Source organism: Lolium rigidum, chromosome 5 (genome assembly GCF_022539505.1).
Source record: "Lolium rigidum isolate FL_2022 chromosome 5, APGP_CSIRO_Lrig_0.1, whole genome shotgun sequence".
Lineage (NCBI taxonomy): Eukaryota > Viridiplantae > Streptophyta > Magnoliopsida > Poales > Poaceae > Lolium > Lolium rigidum.
Window position 1 is genome coordinate 128709602 of NC_061512.1, and position 24441 is coordinate 128734042.

Below are 24441 nucleotides of genomic sequence, written 5' to 3' on the forward strand. Positions count from 1 at the left end.
CATGTGAAAGTGGGCCATGTCCCAAAACCTTTTGCGGAAATTAAAGATATTTGGGCCCATTCTACTAGTAGACCATGTATTTTTTTTTGCATAAGAGCACCTCACATATATATCAGATGAATCTCCACCACTACTTCGAGCCAACTACGAACAAATAGAACCAACAACCATCATTGCAGTATTCCATGCATCGTCAAAATAACGCAATGTCGTATACTCATATACGTTTCTAGCAGCTGGCACCACCTGTCGCTGTTATGGACAGTGTAGCACCATTATTTCACCACATTGATATACAACATTTATACCTCTGCCGTATCGTGTGGCCATACTGACAGGCTACTGTAATCAATACACGAGCATTACACAGTATAGACCGCTCCAATGTCGTTTTGCTCCTCTGTAAAATAGCACTCCGACTTATGTTTGAACACTTGTTATGAAAATAGAACATCACAACCAAATACTATTCCAACCAACTAATAAGATTGGAGTCATTGGACTGAACCCTCAAAGTGATATGGTACCTATTTTATAAAACTCAAGCATCGTGTCTACGATTCTATCTCGAGTTCAAAATATAAAGTATCTCCCAACGAGAGTGATATCATTCACGAAGCGAAAACACATTTACACATAGATTTTTTTGGTGAGAAATAAAGTATATTAACATTCCGAAGATATCTTATATTTGGCCCCAGACTACGGTCAACAATTGTAATATTACTTTAGGTAACGTCAAAATAGAGCGTTTCTAGTCCCGTGTGCTTTAGGCAGCTGGCACCAGCTGTCGTTGTTATTTACGCCGGAAGATCATTATTTCATTGCATTAATATATTGATCGCATACTGATACATGTATATAGCCGCAAGATAGTATTGATATTCAAATCTACAAATCAATGAAGTTGTTGGTGTATAGCATGTAGTCTTACTTATATATTTGAACACTTGTTTTGAAACAAAACATATCAATCAAATACTTCTCCAACCAAAGACTCTCCAAATTCAAACTTCATAAATTCAAACATGAGTATGAGGCTATGGGCACACACCTTGTGACACAAGCAAAAAACCATTGTCCCTCCAAAAAACCAAGCCCAAAATTTGAAGGAGGGAAACTGAAAAGAGGGGAAAAGGAGACAAAACACCCAACTTTCCCTCTCCCCGAGACCACGCCCCAACCGCGCTATTTAATTCACCGTGCAACTTACACCTTCTCCTCTCCTCCTCATCAGGCCCCCCGCTCCTCTCCTCCTCCGTAACTTCGATTTCACCTTCCCATCTCCCTCAACAAAACCGCACCAGGAGGAGCGCTCCGAGGAGGAGGCCGGCCATCCATGGACGCCTACGAGGCCACCAAGGTGGTGTTCGCGCGGGTGCAGGCGCTCGACCCGGACCTCGCCTCCACGATCATGGGCATGCTCCTCACCCAGGACAAGAACGAGGAGGACATGATCCGCCTCGCCTTCGGCCCCGAGCACCTGCTCCACGCCGTCGTCGCCAGGGCGCGCGCCGACCTCCTCGCGGCGGCCCACCACAAGAAGCCATCCTCTCCGCCCACGGCGCCGTGGGCCTCCGGGCTCTCCACGGACGACGCGCCGTTCGCCGCCGACCAGGCGAGATTCGACGGCGGCGGTGGAGGGGAAGGGTTTTACCCGCCGGACGAGTTCGGGTGCTGGTCCCCGGCGAGCGGCGGGCAACACCGTCGGAGCTTCTCGCTGAGCGACGCCGACGCGGGCGGCTGGAAGCCGTGCATGTACTACGCGCGCGGCTTCTGCAAGAACGGCTCCTCCTGCCGCTTCGTGCACGGCCTGCCCGACCACCTCAGCGAGCAGGACATGGAGGCCTGGACGGCGGCCGTGCGGTCGGAGCTCATGGCGTCCGCCTTCCCCTTCTCGCCGCCTCCCAGAGGCCTCAACTTCCTGCTCCAGCAACATCAGCAGCAGCAGCAGAGCGACTCCCAGAGGTGACACGACTACCGATTTTTTTTTTGCCCCAAAGATTACATTTTTATGTGCCTTGCCCATTCTAATCTTGCTTTTCCAGGGCGGCGGCGGCGGCCATGCTGCTTGGTGGCGGCGGAGACGACATGCACAAGTTTCCTCCCGTGCGGTCTCCTCGACTGGACCGCGGCGGCGACCTCGCCTCCAACCCCGCGGCGCGGCAGATCTACCTCACGTTCCCTGCTGACTCCACCTTCAGCGAGGAGGACGTGTCCAGCTACTTCAGGTACCCCGTCCACCAAACGCGCCGCCGCCGCCATTGATGCCTTTTTTTTTCCTGTTCAAGCATCAAACATTTCGTAGTCTTTAGTTAAGTCTTAACAATTGAATCGATTTTGCCTGCGCAGCTTCTTCGGGCCGGTGCAGGACGTGCGCATCCCGTATCAGCAGAAGCGCATGTTCGGCTTCGTCACCTTCGTGTACGCGGAGACGGTGAGGCTCATCCTCGCCAAGGGAAACCCGCATTTCGTCTGCGACGCGCGCGTCCTCGTCAAGCCTTACAAGGAGAAGGGCAAGGTCCCCGACAGGTTCAGGCACGTCCCGCCATTGCCGGCGTACATTCTCTTTTCTTTCCTTGCAAACAGATTGCTTTGCTTATTTGATTTTAGCATTGGGAGTTTTTTCGAATAATATTATAATCAGTTCAGGGAAGAACAAAAATCATTTTTTTCTTACCTTATCTGCTGTTCGATTGCAGGAAGTTCCAGCCCACGCATCATGGCGATTTCCCCGGATGCACGACGCCCACTGGTCTGCTCGATTCCAGGGACCCCTTCGACCTTCAGTCGCCACAGATCGGTGAGCAATAGAACTGCACTGCTCTGAGACTGCATTCTTGATCACAAAATATTACTTTCGCGTCACTAATCACAAATTATGTTGCTGCAAATTGTTAGGGCCGAGGATGATGTACGGCAACATTGGCAATCACGAGGCGTTCCTGAGGAGGAAGCTGGAGGAGCAGCAGCAGGCGGCGGAGCTGCAGCAGGCCATCGAGCTGCAGGGCCGCCGTTTCATGGGTCTGCAGCTCCTGGACCTCAAGAGCAGGGGTCACCACCATCTGGTCTCGCCGGTGGGTCTCCGGCAGCAGGCTGATGGCAATGCCATCCATTTGGAGGATGCCACTATCCAAGGTTTTACATCTTGCTGCTGAATCTTCATTCTCTTCTCTTGCATGCTGCTGCTAGGAAGCTAATCAATGGTTGTTGATTTTTACTCTGATAAGAGTTCATGAATGGTTGTGACTTCATTGCGGTTTCTGGTTTGTGGCAGATCACAAGATGAGCAGTGGTGGACGTGCCATGATGACATCTGCCCCTGTTGCTATTTCTGCCATTGCCACAGAAGGCAAGCTGCATGGGGAGGAGGGCGATGGGAGTCCCAAGCAAAGGGTCAACTCTGGGGAAGATGAGAAGACCGGTCATCCTGGGGCAGCAGCATCAGCAGCTCCCAGTGCTAATCTATTCCAAGAAAGGTAGGATTTGGAGCAAACAATTACCCATTACCAAATGCAGCTGTTCTCTTTTGGGGGAAAGGAAATAAAGGGTAGAAAGGAAACTTGTTGGTTCTCTCTTTTGCTTGCTTTTCTCTTCTTTATCTACAAGTATTGTTATGTTATTCCCATTGACCAACGAAATGTGCCTTCAAAAGCTGTTCTTGCAAAAGGAGGGGTTAGGGTATAGACTGTTAACAAGTGCTGATCATAGGTTCTCCCTAATTGGCAGCAACAAAGGGGAAAAGAAATGCAAAGGCAAAGGGTAGGAGAAAGATAAGAGAAACCAAATAGAAATGATTCCAACTAAGGGCTATTGTTTAAGCAGTTTCTTGTGCAAGTTGTGCCTTATTTTTTTCCCCAGGATTCCTTCTTATATGTGTTTCTTGTTGTTTGAATTGCAGTGGCGTGGAGGAGCACAACCTGCCTGATAGCCCCTTTGCATCTCCAACAAAGGCCATTGGGGCTGCTGTTGCTTCTGCAGAACCAGCTCATGCTGGCAACATCGGGAGCCCTCATCTGGTGGCCTCAGCTCTGTTCCCTCCTACACCACCTACCCTTGAGCTGCCCCCTTACAAATCCTGCTTCTTCCAAGTGCCCAGGTGAAAGAAACATCGACATCTTTGTTTACTTTCACCTTCTTCTATGATTTTTTACATCAAGAATGTTTTCTTCTCTATTACATGTACTACTGTAGTATGTAACAACACAGATTGTTTTTTAACATGTGTAGAATTTCTTCAGGTTCTCTCCTGGGCATGGTGCCATTGGGCTGTGAATACAAAGCAGGAGCAGCGGGGTCTCCTTTCCTCTTAAGATGAGAGTAAGTATCATAAAAGAAAGCCCTGTGTTTTAGGAGTGCCGTAACAATCAATCATTACATCATGATTCATATACAAACCAATCAGCCTCCTGCTTTGTCAAACCAACACCTGATGTCTGTGTTATGTGTTGTTTATGTATGCAGGGACCCCCATGAAGTAAGTGGATGGAAGGAAAAGCTCTAACAAATACTAGGTTTACTCTTCAGAGAGGAACAGCAACAACATCAACAACAGCAACAGAGAAAGGAAAGAAAATCTAGGTTGTTTTAGCCCTAGCCAGCCTTAATTAAGTATATGATAGTATAAATAATAATACCAGTAGTCCCTTTATTAGCTGCTCCAAGTAGTATCAAGAAGAAGAAAACTATCTTCATGCATCATTTTGTATGCTATGCTTGTGCTCCTCTCGAGTTGTATGGATCTCATCTCGGAATGATAGTAAAAAAACTTGTCCTGGTACCCAGTTGTTGTGAGGTGACATGGATGCATACAGACATCGAAAGCAAACAGGTACAGGGAGGAGGTAGGGGGAGTGGACAAAAGCCAGACAGAGCTCGCAGAGGGGAAAGTGATGACTGGGACCAGGCCACTCTCGCCGCAGTCACGGGTGCAGAGAATCCTAGTGGAATCGCTTCATCAGAGACTGTCCTTTTGCCCATGCCCTTGTCAAAATAGTAGACAGAGATACTCGTCATCTAGTACTCCAATATGGAGTGCAGCAAATGCATTCGCTCTGCATCTTTTTCCTTCCTTTAAAATATCTTTGTTGAAGCAGCAATAACACACAAAGAAATGCAAATATATTCAGCAATTGCACACAAAGAGATGCGAAGACATTCAGATATACTAGCAAACAAAGAAAGCAGAAGGGCCACCAAATTAGAAGATTAGACTCTCCACGGGGTTTTATGCATAAACAATGCCACACGGCAGTGGTCAACCTGCCACACGTGCAATTGAAAGAGGACCACTTGTGTTAACAAACTATTAGGACTCAGGATATGCATTTTCATATTAGTAGTAGTAACATGGTATCCCTTATAGTTATAGAAATTGTGGTGCATTTTACTCGAAATGGAAGCAATGACGATGCTAAGTCAATATCGGTGGTGACACTATCACATAGCCCTAGCATCTCTACGACCACATTTGCCATATGCCATTGTTTGCCATCGAAGGGGCGCCAAAGACCTAACAATGTGCCAGTTTGGGTGAGAGTTCGAAGTGGCGGTGCGGAGTGCGATGGTGTGGAAGTGCAGTAGCTTTCTTCCACAGCCGGATGATTCAAGAGCAACAACATGACGACTTCGTTAGCCGACTAGTAACACATTTTTGGCGATCTCATATCATTACAGGAGCTGCAACACCCTTGATATGGCCGAGGCAGTTTTTCACATATGCTAGGAAACAACAAATCGATGGTGTCTCAATGACCACAAACAACACGATGACATCCTCAACAAGCTCCTAACAAATTCTTTAACACCTATGACATCCTGGCCCAAGGCCTAAAGCGATCGATAAAACAATCATACCAACAACATACATCTTCTTTTCCAAAAGCACACGCCCAAAAAACCCTAGATTAAGCATGCTTGACCGAGAGAAATTTGGGAAGAGTGACTCTGAGGAAATTTCCTAGGTGCACGTGAGTGAGGATAAAGTACGATGAAAATATGCGTGTTGGTCTATGTGGCTAGTCTATAATTCTAGAGAGGGTGTGCATACTCAATGAAGACAAATTGTGGTTGAAAGACTTCTGTTGGTCAGTGGAGCTAATCTATCTGGCCCAAGGTTTTTTAAGGGATTGTTGTGTACTCATACCATCACTTTTTTTCCCGAAAGTTCATCTCCAGAAAACCCTTGATTTAAGCGTGCTTGGCCGCGAGCAATCCGGGGGTGGGTAAAAGTTCAGCGATGGTAAACCTAGAGGGGCGGGGGGGGGGGGGGGGAATAGGTTCGTACAAATTTTAGTTCTTTCTTTGCAGCATTAGCCTTTGCGGAATATAAATGTGAGCCTAATACAAACTAGGTGAGGCAACCTAGATGATAATGCAAGTAACTCAAGCACGAAGGCTCTCACAGGATATATAACACAAGTAAAGAGATCGGTTAGAAATAACCGAAAGCACGCGGAAACGAAGATGTATTCCCGTGTTTCCTTCCTTTGCAAGAAGGTACGTCACGTTTGGAGAGGTGGGGATCCCACGAGGGATTTCCCAACGCCACGAAGGCTCACCTTATTCTCCGAGCCTATCCCACGAAGGAATAGCTCTTTCACTTGTGGTAGACTTTAAGGCATCCTCCAAACCTTCATAATCCTTGTCGGAGCAAATCCACAGCCCGGATGCTTCCAGACGATTCTGCCCACCTAGGGTTTCCAAGAAACCCTAGAGAGCAAGTATCTTGAAGAATACAAGGGGGAACAAGATTTGGCTCGGTGAGACTATAGATCAAGACCTCCTGTAGCTATTCCCCGGAGGGACTTGAGTTTGGGTGGAGGAGGAGGGAGATCTGAAGCTTTTGGTGCTTGCAACAATGGAGTATGAGAGAGAGAGAGCTCAAGAACAAAGTATAGTGTAGTGTCTAACTGTTCTGAGGTAGGCGAAGGGTATTTATAGTCCAAGTCGAAATCCAGCCGTTGGGGAAGTCTCCAGCTCCGCATCAGGTCGAGGTGGCCAGTTTGCCGGACGTGACGCCGGACCAGCCGGTGGTAGACCCGGTCCTGTCGGGCCATAGGCCGGGCCGGCCGGTAGCTGCCGGGCGTGGTGCCGGTTAAGTGTTGCCCACTTCCTGGAATGTCTTCAGTGTGCACTGGCATAGGGGCCGGCCTACGCCGGGCCGGTGCAGCAGCCAACATTGCCGGGCCAAGAGCTGGGCTGTCCGGCAGGGACCGGGCGAGGCGCTGGGCAAGCACCGGGCGAGCTGCATGGGCTTACTGTAAGGTGCCCGGTGTGCACCGGTGCTACACCCGGTGCCGCCGGACCAGGATCCGTCCAGAAGAAGAAAAATGGTGTCCCCATTTTCATCGAAGTGGGGGGGGGGGGTCTCCCTTCACCTTCCTGTTCCAGTGATACACCATTATGCTTGATGGACTAACACCTGGGAATAATCTTGTAGGCTAGCATTAGTCCAATACTCTAGCTACGGTGTCATTGTTACCAAAATAATGGATAAGGGTAAAATACCCTTACAATCTCCCCCTTTTTGGTATGCGATGGCAAACCGTGGTAGAGTCTCATATAAATGTTATGATAAGCTTAAAACCTTGATTCCATATAAGATATTAAGACAACTCCCCCATAATGTATGCACTTGTAGAGTTTGCGTTTGAATGCATAGTGCATCATTTGTAAAATATGAGAAGCTCCCCCAATATCTTTAGGGAGCAAGCATGGTATAGACAAGTATATAACAAGACATAAACATCAAGCATAATCATCCAACATAGAGATTAAGCATACAATAATTTGTCCACACACGAATTATTAGAGTAGCAAACTGTTCCGGAAATGAAAGCAAGCAAATAGCACAAGCCAGATAAGAAGCGAATAAAGTAGCAATGGCTTGTGCAAAACATCAACACCCACCCAGGAGGCCCGTAATCCTAGACTCTACTCTCTTCTCCCCTTTTGGCATCGGAACACCAAAAAGGCAGGAGGGAGCATGGATGCTAGCGTTATTTATCAATATAACTCATCCCCAGTAGCTGGGGAGCCCTCTTCGTCATCTTCTCCATCGCCTTCATCATCACCAGACTCATCAGAACCAGACCCATATGCATCAAGAGCAGGAGCGGTCCTAAACCTAGTCCTGGGAGGAGGAGCAGCATGTGAAGAACCACTGGGAGCAAACAAGGAGAGGTCAAAGTTCTGGAACATGGCGCCCTCAATGGGAGGCATTTCCCAGGTTGGAGCAGTCACTGGCTCCATTTCAGGAGCAGCAGGAGGAGCAGAGTGGTTTCTTTCAGTCATGAATGCACTCTGGCGCCTCCTAGTCTCTTGATTCAGAACAAGATTTTGGTGAGCCATATCATTGGTATTCCTGCACATTTACCACAAGTTAGCAAAGAAGCGAGCTGCACCCCGCTTGGGGCGCATAGAGGAGCTGGAACTAGCAGCCGGGTCATGCCTTTCCTTGGACCTGCGCTCCAAAGGCATCAACTCGGGAATTTCATGTTTGTGTCCATGGAGTGGAATTTTGAAAGGTTCCATCTTTATCAGTTGGTCTTTCTTGTTGAAAGGAGGTGGCACAACGACATTAATAAGATGCTGGATGTACGGAGCATAGTTCAGGGTCATGCGATTGCGAACAGAACGTCTCAGTTCATTATAGAGAAAGTAGCAGCCATCAATCCTCTTAATGTTTTGGGGATGGCAATAGAACATGAGGTTGAGATGGTAGGCTCGGTAGTCACTAGAATCTCCATACTTGCTGATCAGACTCTCACAGAATATCTTGGCTAGAACTTGAGAAGAGTAATACATCCCTGAAATCAGTGGAAGAGCATGGGCAGGCTCTAGAGGATAACAAAATGCAATATCACTGTGAGTGAATGGATCCTCAGTGTGAACCTGAAAGCCTCGAGCACGGCCACCACCAAGTCCCATTTCTTCACAGAAGTCATTGTAGTTGCAAGAATACTGCTCCGTCTCGGTCATCCAAGTCATAGTGCGAGCAGGATCATCATGGAAGAAAATTGTGCAGTGAAACTGACGAACAAGGGTCGGGCAATATTCCCAGGTAATAGCAGAGTTGCCAGGCTTCAGGCACACAAGGTCAAGAAGTCCCATTTTCTGCAAAGCATCAATCACAAAGAGATACTCATTGGCACTATACATGAGAAGCTCTTCCTTGTTGATAGCCCTGGGATGCACAAAAGTCCCATTCCTCATATGTTCTGGAGAGCTGTAGAAGTCATCCCAGAAACAAGCCTGAGTCTTAGTACAGAATTCCCTGTCACCACCGGTGTAGGTTCTTTCCTTGAAACGACAGGGATTGGACTCTCTGAGTCTCCTCCAGCCAGCAATTTGAACAGTACCAGTATTGTATCATGGGTGTTGCTCCACAAGATCATCATCTTGAGCTACATCTTTGCCTTTCTTCGTCTTCCATGTTGTCTTGATCCTACCACTGGCAGAACTGGGCTGACCACTGGTCTGAGATGGCTTGCTAGGCACACGAGTACTAGTGCGGCACCTCGGGGGCCTCTCAGTCTTGGCCCTCTTGGCATCGACACGGTTGCCATCACTAGAACCACCCGTGAATGAGAAAATAAAGGGGGAATAGCAGTGGGGTAAGTGTACATGTCATCAGGAATAAGGAGGCCAAAAGGTATCATATGTATACAAGTGTTTTGACGAAATTGCGAAAATCTGGTTGGGTTGGCGTATCGGCCGACAGAACCGGGCTGTAGACCGGACCAGCCGGTCAGGTAGCCGGCCTGCCGGGCGACCCGCCGACCCATCCGGCGGGTGAGTTGGCACACCGGGCCGTAGGCCGGGGCATGAATATGACCACTAAAATCCATATTTTGTTCAACAATCTCATGCAAAAGCTCATGTACTTGTACACATATGACAACTAAGGTAGGTTGAACAACATGAGTTGAGGTGTATGGCATTCCAATGTCATAAGGTACTAAACCTAATCCTAACCCTAATTTCTCAAATCCCTCAAATGTGGAGCAATAGGCAAGGGGATCCAAGACATAGGGAGGAGAGGAGAGGAAGTACCCAAAGACATTTCTCTCCTTGCTCAATGGAGCAAGGAAAACTTCAAGGGAGGGCTTGGTGAGCAAAACCCAAGAACTCCAAAAATTGCTTGAGATTGACCAAATCCTTTGGTGGAGAACCTCCAAAGGGCCCGATCTATGGTGGGGTGGAGTATGGGGAGTTTCTAGTGGTGGGAAGGCACTAGGGAGTGAGGGAGAGGCGGGGGAGGTGTCAATGGCGGCTGGCAGGTCGAGGGAAGAATGGGGAAGAAGATCCCAAGGGGTACCCTTTAGCCCCACTTAACCTCGTGGGCCGGCATACCGGCCGACAAACCGGGCTGTTCGCCGGGCCAGGCGCCGGGCAACTCTGTGCAACTCCCCCTTATTTATTTTATTTAAAGCAAATTTTGTGTGGGTTCAACCGATGACATGCACAACAAATATGGATAGATATGAAACGAGGAACATAGACACAGGTAGGAACACATGGTTTCTAGGCATACCCATTGAAGTGAAATCCAAACAAGATGTAAATAGCAACAATGTGAATGATTTGAAATATATAAAGAATCACAAACTTTCTAGAACAAAAAGAATTTTGCAATAAGATCAGTTAGCCTCATAGGATGAAATCACTTCGTAAGTGAGGCTAATGAGTGGCGGGGGATTACTCCCCCTATGTTAAAGCACAAATGTCATGAGACCATGAAGAGACATGCTTGGGTCCATATTTTTACATTGGGTCTATTTATGTTGCACACATAGGTATGCATCATACCAAGAGATGGTAAGATGACTATCCCCATATGTGCTACACAACCAAGATAGATAGCAAGTTAAAAGCAAGAATGTAGTGCAAGAAGTTGTTCAATCTAAGTTGTTGGGATCAAGAATACAAAGTTCTCCTCTCAAGTTCACAAATCGGGCTTCATCCAAAGGCTTAGTGAAAATATCCGCCAATTGGTACATTGTTCCCACATGAGTGAGCTCAATGTCCCGGTTGGCAACATGGTCACGTAGGAAGTGATGGCGAATGTCAATATGTTTTGTGCGGAAATGTTGAACTGGGTTGTTGGTGATCTTTATTGCACTTTCGTTGTCACATACAAGAGGCACCGTACCAAGAGACACACCATAGTCTTTCAAGGTTTGCTTCATCCATAACAACTGAGTGCAAAAAAGATGCCGCTAATATGTATTCGGCTTCGGAAGTGGATAGGGCAGTGGATTTTTGTTTCTTAGATGACCAACTCACCAATGACCAGCCAATAAATTGGAAAGCCCCGGAGGTAGACTTACGATCAACCTTATCACCAGCCCAATCGGAATCCGAATAGCCTATGAGTTCAAAGATTGACCCTTTTGGATACCACAAGCCGAGAGTAGGAGTAAGAACAAGGTATCTTAAAATCCGTTTGACCGCTACCAAGTGGCTCTCCTTAGGAGCAGATTGAAAACAAGCACACATCACGACACTTAACATGATATTCGGCCCTGAAGCACAAAGGTAGAGCAAGGATCCATTCATGGACCGGTATACCTTTTGATCCACATCCTTCTCACCATCACATGAGCCAAGCTTCCCCTTTACGGGCATGGGTGTCTTCATTGGGTTGCTTTGGTCATGTTAAACTTCTTGAGCATGTCCTTCACATATTTTTCTTGGGAAATGAAGGTGCCTTTTGCAAGTTGCCTCACTTGGAAGCCCAAAAAGAACTTCAACTCCCCCATCATGAACATCTCAAATCTCCTAGTCATCAACAGCTCAAAAGCCTTGTTATGTTCATGGTTACTTCCACCATATATAATATCATCAACATATATTTGACATAAGAACATGCCACCTCCTTTAACCCGTTTGGTGAAAAGGGTAGAATCGACCGTACCCATGCTGAACCCATCCTTGAGTAGGAAATCCCTAAGGTACTCATACCAAACACGTGGAACTTGCTTGAGACCATAGAGTGCCTTATGGAGTAAATACACATGGTTGGGATGGCATGTATCTTCGAAACCCGGGGGTTGAGCCACATATGCAGTTTCTTTTAGGGGACCATTGAAAAATGCACTTTTCACATCCATTTGATATACCTTGAAATTACGAAAAGATGCAAATGCAAGCAAAAGACGAATAACTTCAAGACGGGCAACCGACGCAAAGGTGTCCTCATAAACCATACCTTCTATTTGAGCAAACCCTTGCGCCACTAACCTTGCTTTATTTCTGATAACAATGCCATTTTCATCTTGCTTGTTCTTGAACACATTGGTCCCAGTGACATTGATGCGATGATCTTTGGGTCTCTCAACTAGAGACCATACTTCATTGCGGGTGAAACATTCCAATTCTTCTTGCCTGGAATTACCCAATCCGGATCAACCAAGATTCGTGTACCTTGAGTGGCTCAAAACTAGACACAAAAGCATGATGTTGACAATAAGTGATAAGTAATGCATGATATCTACGAGTTACCACTCCTCTTGAGATACTACCAAGGACTTGATCCACTTTCATGTCACTTTCCCTTGAAGCGGCCTTGATCTTCTGAATGGTTCCTTCATGATCAATAAATTCATCCCTTGCTAGTTCTTGATCATGACGGACAACTTGAGCTTGACCATGGGATGAGGATGATTCTTGAACAGCTTCTTGGTCTTGCTCATGAGGATGAGGGTTTTCTTCTTGTTCTTCGGAGTGCAACTCAACTTGAGTAGAGGATGAATCTTGGGCTGCACTTGATGGTTCAGCTTGAGTTGAGCTAGGCTCCACTTGGACTGAGCTTGAGACTTCTTCTCCACCATATTGATCATTAGTATGGATCTCTGTGGGCCTAATGTGTCCAATGTCCATAAGCTTGATGGCATTAGAAGGATCAGCGTCACCTGCAACACATGGAACAACTTGCTCCACTTGGGAGCCATTATCCTCCAAGAACACCACATCACAAGATACTTCAATAGTCCCACTGAACTTGTTGTAGTATCTATAGGCGTGGGAGTTCTCCGCATATATCCAACAAATATACCCTCTATAGTTCTAGTTTCGAATTTACCAAGATTCTCTTTATTGTTTTTAATAAGACATTTGCATCCAAAGACACGAATGTACATGACATTAGGCTTGTTATATGTGAGAAGCTCGTATGGAGTTTTATTATGCAGGGGACAGAGGAAGAGCCGGTTGGAGTAGTGGACAGCAGTAGAGATGGCTTATCCCCAAAAGTTATGGGGTAACTTGAATTCACTCAACATGGTTCTTGCCATCTCAATAATAGTCCGGCTCTTCCTTTAAACAACACCATTTTGCTGAGCGGTATATGGAGCTGAAAACTCATGCTTGATGCCCTCATCATCAACAAACTCTTGCATAGTGTAGTTCTTGAACTCGGAGCCATTGTTGGTCCTTATCGCCTTGATCTCAGATTCATACATTCGTTGAGCTTTCTTGGCGAAGATGATGAACTCCCTATAGGTTTCATGCTTAGACTTAAGGAGGAAGACCCAAGAGTATCTTGAGTAATCATCAACAATGACCAGTCCATATTTTCTCCCACCAAGAGTATCATAATGAGATGGCCCAAAGAGATCCAAGTGAAGGAGCTCCAAAGGCCTAGAGGTGGTGATGATACTCTTGATAGGATGTCTCTTCCTGAGTTGCTTCCCAGCTACACATGCACTGCACACACGATCTTTCTTAAAGGAAATGCCGGTTAGTCCAACAATATGCTCAGCCTTTAGGAGTTGTCGAAGATTTCTCATGTTGACATGACTAAGGCGGTGATGCAACAACCAGTCCTCGTCATGTTTGGCCATTAGACATGTAGGGAGAGAAGAGCTCTATTTTGAGAGGTCAACCACGTAAAGGTTGTTCTCCACATATCCAACAATGACCAGTTTGAGATTATCACTCATAAAAACTTTCACACAATAATTAGTAAAATAGGAATTATAACCGGCATATGCAAGATGATAAATAGAAAGCAAATTGTAACCAAGGGATTCAACAAGCATGGCCGTCTCAAGGCACAAGTCCTTAGAGATTGCCACCTTGCCATACCCAAGTACATCCTCTATGAATTGGTCAAGCACACCTCTTCCTTCGGTCATACGATTGGTGCATCCACTATCAAACACCCATTTTGGATCACCGGAGGAATACCCCTACAAAATCAAGTAGAGGATTTAGGAACCCCTCGATTAATGGGTTCCTTTGCAATAGCATCAAGATCTTTTGGTACCCAAATTGAGTACCCTCTATAAGCATAGCCATTGCGAGGTCCAACATATTTAACATAAACATCACCATAATAATCTATAAATAAAACATAGTGATTGTTTGGTCCCGTGTGGTCACCACTAGTGGCTTTGCCCTTTGGGGCTTTGCCATCATTAGTGACCTTCTTATTCTTTTTTTGAGCGGGCTTCTCCTTCTTGCAGTTGTTCTTGCTGTAGGGCTTGGGAGCATACCCAAGTCCATACTTCTTATTGTTTGACCTTTGCTTTCTCAAGATGTCATCCAATCCCACCTTATTCTTGGAGGTGGTTAACTTGGCTAGTTCCTTTATCAACCTAGTATTTTATTCAAGAATAGTTGAGAGTCATTGGGATAATAGTTGAGACCGTATTTGGTTACCAAGGATTCAAGATATTCATTGGTCTCAACTTCGGCTACGCGTTCGGTTAATATGGTTTCGATTCGGTTAATACGGTTTTTAAGTAAATACAGTTTCAATACTTCGGTAAATACGGTACGGTTTCGGTAATAATCGCAAAATATCGGTTCAGTTTCGGTAATAACTAAATTAACCAAAGTTGACGCGAATTTTTGGATAACACATTAATTTTATGAACATATATTTCATATTATTACGATGGAACTAAATGTTTTACAATAGAAAAATACAAAAAATGTAAAAAGTTTTACAAGAGAAAGACACAAAAAATGTAAAAAATCCACGGACGAAATAAAAATGGGCAATGATAGTACTTGAACTCACAACCTATGCACACATAAGGCAAAGCTGCACGTCCAAACCAATAAGCTACAGAGTCTTCGCTGTATTGAATTCAATACTGACTATATATAAAAGTATACTGCAAAATTGCGCTGGGCCAGCATAGAGAAATGTTCGCTCGCTACTCAATTCGGTTTCACTCGATTAAACCAAATTCTTTAGGTTTTAAACCGAATTAACCGTTTGGTATATGGTTAGCTATTTTGCTAACTGTAACCTAACCTATAACTGGAAAAACCATAATTTGGTTACGGTTAGGTTTTTTTGGGTTCGGTTTTTGGTTTCGGTTCGGTTATGCACAGCCGGAGTCTCAACATATAGAGATATTTCTTCTTTTAGTTGAGCATGTTCCTCAATAAGCTTAGCATGATCACAAGTAGAAGAACAAGCAACACTTTCAACATTAATGGAATCACTCAATGATCCAAGAGCATTCTTATAGGTATCTTGGAGTAGGTCATGGTTCTCTCCAAGTTTATTGAGCTCATCCTTAACAAGATTGTGAGCCTTTTCAAGATGGTCAAGGTCCTTGGTGAGAGAAGCATGAGAAACTTCAAGCTCCTTCTTTGAAGCATCCAGATCTTGGGCCATTACTTGAGCCATTTCAATAGTTTCTAGGTTCTTAACTTTATCGAGTTTAAATATTTCAACTAGTTTCTTAAGGCCTTGATATATGCACCTTTCGTTTTTCAGCTCTTGTCTTAAGAGATTGAATCTCCGTTTCTCATCTTCCATATGAGATTTCAATTCCTCAATGGTTTCATTCCTTTCATTGAGGTAATACATCAAGTAATCGAACTTGACAAGAGCATCACCACTAAGGGCGCATCTAACTTTGAAAAGACCTCTAAGAACAGCTTCTTCATCTCGATTAACAGTTTCATCATTACCAAGAATGCTAGATAAAGAAGGTGGAGATTCCATTACCTTTGCTTCCATTGCCATAAGGCAAGAGCCAACAACTGTAGAGAAGGAAGAGTCATCGAAGTCATCATGAGTCATTTTTGCCATGAAGGAAGAACCAATGACCTTGGGTGTGGAAGACTCCGTGGAATAATCCTTGGAGTAGTCATATGTGAAGAGTGACCCGGGTTCGAAGAAAGCCAAACCAGCCACTCCTGCCTCCTTCTCCTCATCTACTCCTTCTTCATCGGAAATGTACTCAACACCAACAAAGGCTCTTTCCTTGTTCTTCTTGTATCTCTCATTTATTGGGTTTGGCTTCAGCTTTGGCTTGACACCTTTGACAAACCTTGGCTTGTCAACCCTTTTCTCATAAGGGCACTCATTTGCAAAGTGACTCTCTTCATCCCAGTTGTAGCACTTTCTCGTCTTCTCATTAGAGGAGATTGGGAACTTTGCCTTGTACTTTTTGACAAAGAAAGCAAAATCTGTGCCAATGTGATTGGTTGAAGTCATCTCTTCTTCTTCAATCTCATAGGCTTCTTCCATTTGATGGACTGCCCTGGCCTTCAAAGCAAGATTGTGTGAGGGACCATCAGCACGGTTCATCACCATGAGTCTTTCTCCTTCCTTGGCCATGTTGTTATTGGCATCCACATAAGACACAAGATCATATGCGGATAGATATGCTTGGTTGGCGAGGATTCACAAATTGAGGGCTAGGTTGGTGTCCTTCTCTTTAACAACAATCATGGCAATGATCTTGGACTTTATGAACTCTTCATTCATTTCAAAACCATCATAGTATTTCTCACATCCAAGGCCCTTGACTTTCACTCGAAGAGCTCCAAGTCTTCCATAGGCCTCAGCAATAGTTTCTCCTTCCTTTATGATGAACATGGCCTCAGTCTTGGCTGACTCATAAAGAGACCTTTGAATAAGATTGGTTCCCTCTTGGAGTACTACAATCCTATCCCAAAGCTCTTTAGCTGAGTCAATGTCATTGACTTGGTCAAGCAGCTTGCGGTTGATGCCACTTCTAATTTTGTCACATGCAGAAGCATTGTGTTGACGATTGTAGAATTCAGTGGATGTCAAACTGATGGGATCTTGTTGCTTCCGGTACCCATCAACAATGATCTCCCAGATCTCCACGCTGCAGCTGCGAATATGAGACTCCATAGAAGATTTCCAAAAGGAAAAGTGAGTTCCATCAAAATGGGGAACATTCACACTATGGTTTATATGAGGCCTGGGTGAAGTGTCTTTAGGGTAGTCATGATTAACTTAGTTGTAGGACTCCACAGGGGTAGCATCCCCACTAGTAGTCCCACCACTTAGATTCTTAAGCATGGCACTCATTTCTGCCATTTGGTTCTGGAGATCATCCTCCTTTTTTTTCAGCTTCATATGCTAAGAATCTGGATTTCAGCTCCTTAACTGAAAGGTTAGAGTCTTCATCTAAACCCTTGAATAGTTTATCCATCTCACTCTTAAGGCTCTAAGGCCCTTAAAAAGAGTCCAGGCTCTGATACCAATTGAAAGTTCAGATATGGTAAACCTAGAGGGGGGTGTGAATAGTTTCAACAAATTTTAATTCTTTCTTTTGCAGTATTAGGCTTTGCGGAATATAAATGTGAGCCTAATACAAACTAGGTGAGGCAACCTAGATGATAATGCAAGTAACTCAAGCACGAAGGCTCTCACAGGATATACAACACAAGTAAAGAGATCAGTTAGGAATAACCGAAAGCACGCGGAGATGAATATGTATTCTCGTGTTCCCTTCCTTTGCAAGAAGGTACGTCACGTTTGGAGAGGTGGGGATCCCACGAAGGATTTCCCAATGCTACGAAGGCTCACCTTATTCTCCGAGCCTATCCCACAAAGGAATAGCTCTTTCACTTGTGGTAGACTTTGAGGCAGCCTCCAAACCTTCACAATCCTTGTCAGAGAAATCCACAACCCGGATGCTTCTGAACGATTCTGCCCACCTAGGGTTTCCAAGAAACCCTAGAGAGCAAGTATCTTGAAGAATACAAGGGGAACAAGATTTGGCTCGGTGAGACTATAGATCAAGACCTCCTGTAGCTATTCCCCGGAGGGATTTGAGTTTGGGTGGAGGAGGAGGGAGATCTAAAGCTTTTGGTGCTTGCAACAATGTAGTATGAGAGAGAGAGAGCCCAAGAATAGAGTATAGTGTAGCGCCTAACTGTTCTGAGGTAGGTAAAGGGGTATTTATAGTCCAAGTCGGAATCCAGCCGTTGGGTAAGTGTCTAGCTCAGCATCAGGTCAAGGTGGCCGGTCTGCCGGACGTGGCGCCGGACCAGCCGGTGGTAGACCCGGTCCTGCAGGGCGGCAGTCCGGGCCGGTCGGTAGCTGCCAGGCATGGTGCCGGGCTGGCACCGAGGCAAGTGTTGCCCAGCTCCTGGAATGTCTCCGGTGTGCACTGACATAGGGGCTGGCCTACGCCAGGCCGGCCGGTGCAGCAGCCGGTGTCGCCAGGCCAGGAGCCGGGCCATCCGGCAGGGACCGGGCGAGGCGCCGTGCAAGCACCGGGCAAGCTGCATGGGCTTACTGTAAGGTGCCCGGTGTGCACCGGTGCCACAGCGGGCCTACGCCGGGCCGGCCGGTGCCACACCCGGTTCCGACGGACTAGGAGCCGGCTAGAAGAAGAAAAATGGTGTCCCCCTTTTCATCGAAGTGGGGAGTCTCCCTTCAACTTCTTGTTGCATTGATACACCATTATGCTTGATGGACTAACACCTAGGAATAATCTTGTAGGCAAGCATTAGTCCAATACTCTAGTTATGATATCATTGTTACCAAAATAATGGATAAGGGTAAAATACCCTTACAATTAAGGGTTTCCCCATAGATATTGATATGAGATTAGTGAATCCCTTATGTTCCCCGGTACCCACATGAATAGCACGCCGACAAGTTATGTCACTTAGCACCGTACATACTACCACATGACTAATGGTATTTCCCTCTCCAGTCTCGTAGGCAAATATTACATGGTGCACTTCATATAATATCCAGAGAGAGAATTAATATATGCTCATTAACTTCAAGCCTCCTCGATCCCTCACAATTAAGAGTTTCCCCATGGATATTGATATGAGCTTAATGAGTCACTTCTATTTACCGTTGCCCACATGAATAGCATGTCGACACGTTATGCCACCTATCACTGTACGTACTACCACATGGCCAATGGTAATCCCCCCAGTCTCGTACGAAAATATTATATGGTGCACTTCATATAATATCTAGAGAGAGAACTAATACATGCTCGTGAATTGAAATTATAGATCATATTTATTTCACGTCATAATATTGCTAGGGTTTCACCATCTCCCCAAGAACATATTAAAGTACTCACACATAGAGGCAATGGACAACATCATCATAGGCATATGAATGGTATACATGTATATAGATGAATTCAAATGCAAACCCACGATAGTAATTGGAATTACAACAAGAAGAGCATAAACTAGATTGGATTGGTGATGGTGACGAAGATCCATCAGTTGATGGTGGGGGATGATGCCTTGGCCTGCAATGACCTCTGTAGTAGCAATAATGATGCCCTCTTCAAGTTGCCACTCTAGATCACTTCAACATGTGAGGTTTTTCTGCGAGTTGTGTTTTTTTTTGAATTTTGGATCTCAGATCTGTCATCATGTGGTGAAAGTATTTGATGAGGTGGAGACGGTGGCATGCCATACGGGCGGGCGGTACGGACAGGCTTCGCCCGTACCGACCGTCGTTAATACCTCTGGAACCTCCTTTCGGCTTTGCTTTCGACCCATGTGTGGGATCCCTGGCGACCAGGGTGCCATGGACCTACGGTCGCTGGACCCTTAGAGTACACAACAAGGCAACCACTCCGGGAGGCAGCTCACGAGTGAGGCTCCGTGAGGTATTAAACCCTCTCGGAGACATCGAGCTGGAGCAGAAGACCGGCTCGGGGAGGAATTCCCTAATGGAGGTTCCCAAGCCATCATCCTCTACAAGCCAGAAGGCCCCTCTCAGGGATGATAAGATCAAGCAAGGAGCTTAGGATTCCTTCTCCACCAAGCCTGCTGCAAGGACTGGCAGAGTGGGCTCCCAGGCTACGAAACAAGCAAGGACCGCGCCACAAACGTCATGGCTGAGCTCAGAAGCTCCGTCCCAAGGAGGCAAGATTCCATTGCCCCTTTGCTGATTAAAGCGGGCTCGACGAGGACTAGAGAACCAAGGCCCTGCCTTTGCCACTTTAGTGCAAGGCCAGGTGGACGGCACAAGATGCCAGAAGAGGCATCATCGATGACCTCAACATCTGCCATTTACCGGCACTTTAATCGGCGATGGACTATGTTCATCTTGTAAAGGGCGGGGAGCTTCCCGCCCTCAGTTTGGAGATGTGGGAACCCTTCCCCCTAAAGATATTTCGAGGGGAAGAGGACCAGCTCCTCTATAAAAGGACTAGCCTTTCTAGCGTAGAAGGGGATGATCATGAGCGATCACAAACCCTAGACACGTGTACGGTCATCTTCTCCACTGTGACCTGCAATACATGCACCAAAGCAGGACGTAGGGGTTTTACCTCTCCGAGGGCTCTAAACCTGAGTAACTGATACGTCCCAAACGTATCTATAATTTCTTATGTTCCATGCCACTTTTATGATGATACTCACATGTTTTATACACATTATATGTTATATTTATGCGTTTTCCGGAACTAACCTATTGACGAGATGCCGAAGGGCCAGTTCTGTTGTTCTGCTGTTTTTGGTTCCGTAAATCCTAGTAAGGAAATATTCTCGGAATTGGACGAAATCAACGCCCAACATCTTAGAATCACACGAAGCTTCCAGAACACCCGAGAGCCACCAGAGGAGGGCCCTGTGGGCCCCAGATGATAGGCTGGCGCGACCAGGGGGTGGGCCGCGCCCCCCTACTGTGTCGTCGCCTCGTCAGCCTTCCGACTCCGCCTCTTCGCCTATTTAAAGGTTCCTGACCTAAAAACTCGATACGGAAAAGCCACGGTACGAGAAACCTTCCAGAGCCGCCGCCATCGCGAAGCCAAGATCTGGGGGAAAGGAGTCTCTGTTCCGGCACACCGCCGGGACGGGGAAGTGCCCCCGGAAGGCATCTCCATCGACACCACCACCATCTTCATCAACGCTGTTGTCTCCCATGATGAGGGAGTAGTTCTCCATCGAGGCTAAGGGCTGTACCGGTAGCTATGTGGTTAATCTCTCTTCTATGTACTTCAATACAATGATCTCATGAGCTGCCTTACATGATTGAGATTCATATGAGTTTTGTATCACTATTCATCTATGTGTTACTCTAGTGATGTTATTAAAGTAGTCTATTCCTCCTCCACGGTGTAATGGTGACAGTGTGTGCATTGTGTAGTACTTGGCGTAGGTTATGATTGTGATCTCTTGTAGATTATGAAGTTAATTATTGCTATGATAGTATTGATGTGATCTATTCCTCCTTCATAGTGTGATGGTGACAGTGTGCATGCTATGTTAGTACTTGGTGTAATTGCAATGATCTATCATGCACTCTAAGGTTATTTAAATATGAATATCGAATGTTGTGGAGCTTGTTAATTAACTCCGGCATTGAGGTGCTCTTGTAGCCCTACGCAATTAGTGGTGTTCATCATCCAACAAGAGAGTGTAGAGTGGTTTTATTATGTGATCAATGTTGAGAGTGTCCACTAGTGAAAGTATGATCCCTAGGCCTTGCTTCTAAGCATCGAAACTTCGTTTATTTACTGTTCTGTTGCATGTTTACTCGCTGCCATATTTTATTCAGATTGTTATTACCACTCATATACATCCATACTACTTGTATTTCACTATCTCTTCGCTGAACTAGTGCACCTATACATCTGACAAGTGTATTAGGTGTGTTGGGGACACAAGAGACTTCTTGTATCGTGATTGCAGGGTTGCTTGAGAGGGATATCTTTGACCTCTTCCTCCCTGAGTTCGATAAACCTTGGGTGATCCACTTAAGGGAAACTTGCTGCTGTTCTACAAACCTCTGCTCTTGGAGGCCCAACACTGTCTACAGGAATAGAAGCGTGCATAGACATAAAGCACTTTTCTGGCGCCGTTGCCGGGGAGGAAAGGTAAAAGACACTCATACTCCGGTCCCAGGTAAAAGTACTTTTCTGGCGCCATTGTGTGAGTGTTCGAAGCTATTTCCTTTAGATCCTACAATTGCATCTTTTTGTTTCTTGTTTACACTAGTTAGGCATAATGGAAAACATCTGTGGGCTTTTTGTACTATTTCCTGAGTCAAGACATGAATGGTTTAATGCGAAAATTAAATAACCTATGGAACCTTATTTGCATGCTGGTAGTAATATTAGTATGAACGCTTTGAACACCATTGTTGATAATGATATATAAAATGCTAAGCTTGGGGAAGCTGGTTTTGATGAGAATGATCTCTTTAGCCCTCCGGGTATTGAGGAGAAAGTTTATGTTGATTATGATATGCCTCCCATATATGATGATTATAATGATAGTGGTCTTTTGGTGCCGCCTACTATGGAGGATAAAGTTTATTATGATGATATTATGCCTCCTATATTTGATGATGAGAATAATAATGATAGCTACTTTGTTGAATTTGCTCCCACTACAACTAATAAAATTAATTATGCTTATGTTGGGAGTAGTAATAATTTTATGCATGAGACTCATGATAAGAATGTTTCATTTGATAGTTATATTGTTGAGTTTGCTCATGATGCTACTGGATATTATTATGAGAGAGGAAAATATGGTTGTAGAAGTTTTCATGTTACTAAAACACCTCTCTATATGCTGAATTTTTTGAAGTTACACTTGTTTTATCTTTCTATGCTTGTTGCATCATGCTTCATGAATTTGTTTATTTACAAGATTCCTATACATAGGAAGCATGTTAGGCTTAAATTTGTTTTGAATTTGCCTCTTGATGCTCTCTTTTGCCTCTTATTTCTTGCGAGTGCATCATTAAAACTGCTGAGCCCATCTTAATGGCTATAAAGAAAGCACTTCTTGGGAGATAACCCATGTTTTTATTTTGCTATTGTTTTGTTGTGTCTTGGAAGTTGTTACTACTGTAGCAACCTCTCCTTATCTTTATTTTATTGCATTGTTGTGCCAAGTAAAGTCTTTGATAGTAAGGTTCATACTAGATTTGGATTACTGCACAGAAACAGATTTCTTGCTGTCACGAATTTGGGTATGATTCTCTGTAGTTAACTCAGAAAAATCTGCAAATTTACGTGAGTGATCCTCAGATATGTACGCAACTTTCATTCAATTTGGGAATTTTCATCTGAGCAAGTCTGGTGCCTCTTTTAAAATTCGTCTTTACGGACTGTTCTGTTTTGACAGATTCTGCCTTTTATTTCGCATTGCCTCTTTTGCTGTGTTGGATGGATTTCTTTGTTCCATTACCTTCCAGTAGCTTTGAGCAATGTCTAGAAGTGTTAAGAATGATTGTGTCACCTCTGAACATGTGAATTTTTGATTATACACTAACCCTCTAATGAGTTTGTTTCGAGTTTGGTGTGGAGGAAGTTTTCAAGGGTCAAGAGAGGAGGATGATATAATATGATCAAGAAGAGTGAAAAGTCTAAGCTTGGGGATGCCCCGTGGTTCATCCCTGCATATTTCAATAAGACTCAAGCATCTAAGCTTGGGGATGCCCAAGGCATCCCCTTCTTCATCGACAACTTATCAGGTTTCTTCTCTGGAAACTATATTTTTATTCGGTCACATCTTATGTACTTTACTTGGAGCGTCTGTGTGCTTTTATTTTCGTTTTTTTATTTTCATTCTCTAAATAAATGCTTGTGTGGGAGAGAGACACGCTCCGCTGTTGCATATGAACACTTGTGTTCTTCGCTTTATCTTTAATGTTCATGGCGAAGGTTGAAACTGCTTCGTTAATTGTTATATGGTTGGAAACGGAAAATGTCGCATGTGGTAAATGGTATAATGTCTTGAATAATTTGATACTTGGCAATTGTTGTGCTCATATAGATCATGTTTAAGCTCTTGCATCATGTACTTTGTACTTATTAATGAAGAACTACATAGAGCTTGTTAAAATTTGGTTTGCATGATTGATCTCTAGAGTCTAGATATTTTCTGGTTAAGGTGTTTGAACAACAAGGAGACGATGTAAAGTCTTATAACGGTTACAATATGTTCATATGTGAGTTTTCCTGCACCGTTTTACACTTGAGTTTGCTTCAAACAACCTTGCTAGCCTAGCCTTGTATTGAGAGGAATTCTTCTCGTGCATCCAAATCCTTGAGCCAAAAACTATGCCATTTGTGTCCACCATACCTACTTACCACATGGTATTTCCCTGCCATTCCAAAGTACATTACTTGAGTGCTACCTTTAAAATTTATATTCTTTGTCTTTGCAATATATAGCTCATGGGAAAAATAGCCTTAAAAACTATTG

General features: G+C 44.9%; 1 protein-coding gene across 1 annotated transcript; it reads left to right on the forward strand.

Moving 5' to 3' along the window:
- The first annotated feature begins 1275 nt into the window (after positions 1-1275).
- LOC124653499 (zinc finger CCCH domain-containing protein 53-like) lies at positions 1276-4823 on the forward strand. Its single transcript, XM_047192554.1, has 9 exons — positions 1276-1968; positions 2049-2231; positions 2353-2538; positions 2703-2803; positions 2902-3138; positions 3278-3479; positions 3902-4099; positions 4242-4320; positions 4465-4823. Exons 1-8 carry the CDS (start codon positions 1340-1342, stop codon positions 4273-4275), a joined length of 1770 nt encoding a protein of 589 aa, XP_047048510.1. The 5' UTR covers positions 1276-1339; the 3' UTR covers positions 4276-4320; positions 4465-4823.
- Positions 4824-24441: the final 19618 nt, after the last annotated feature.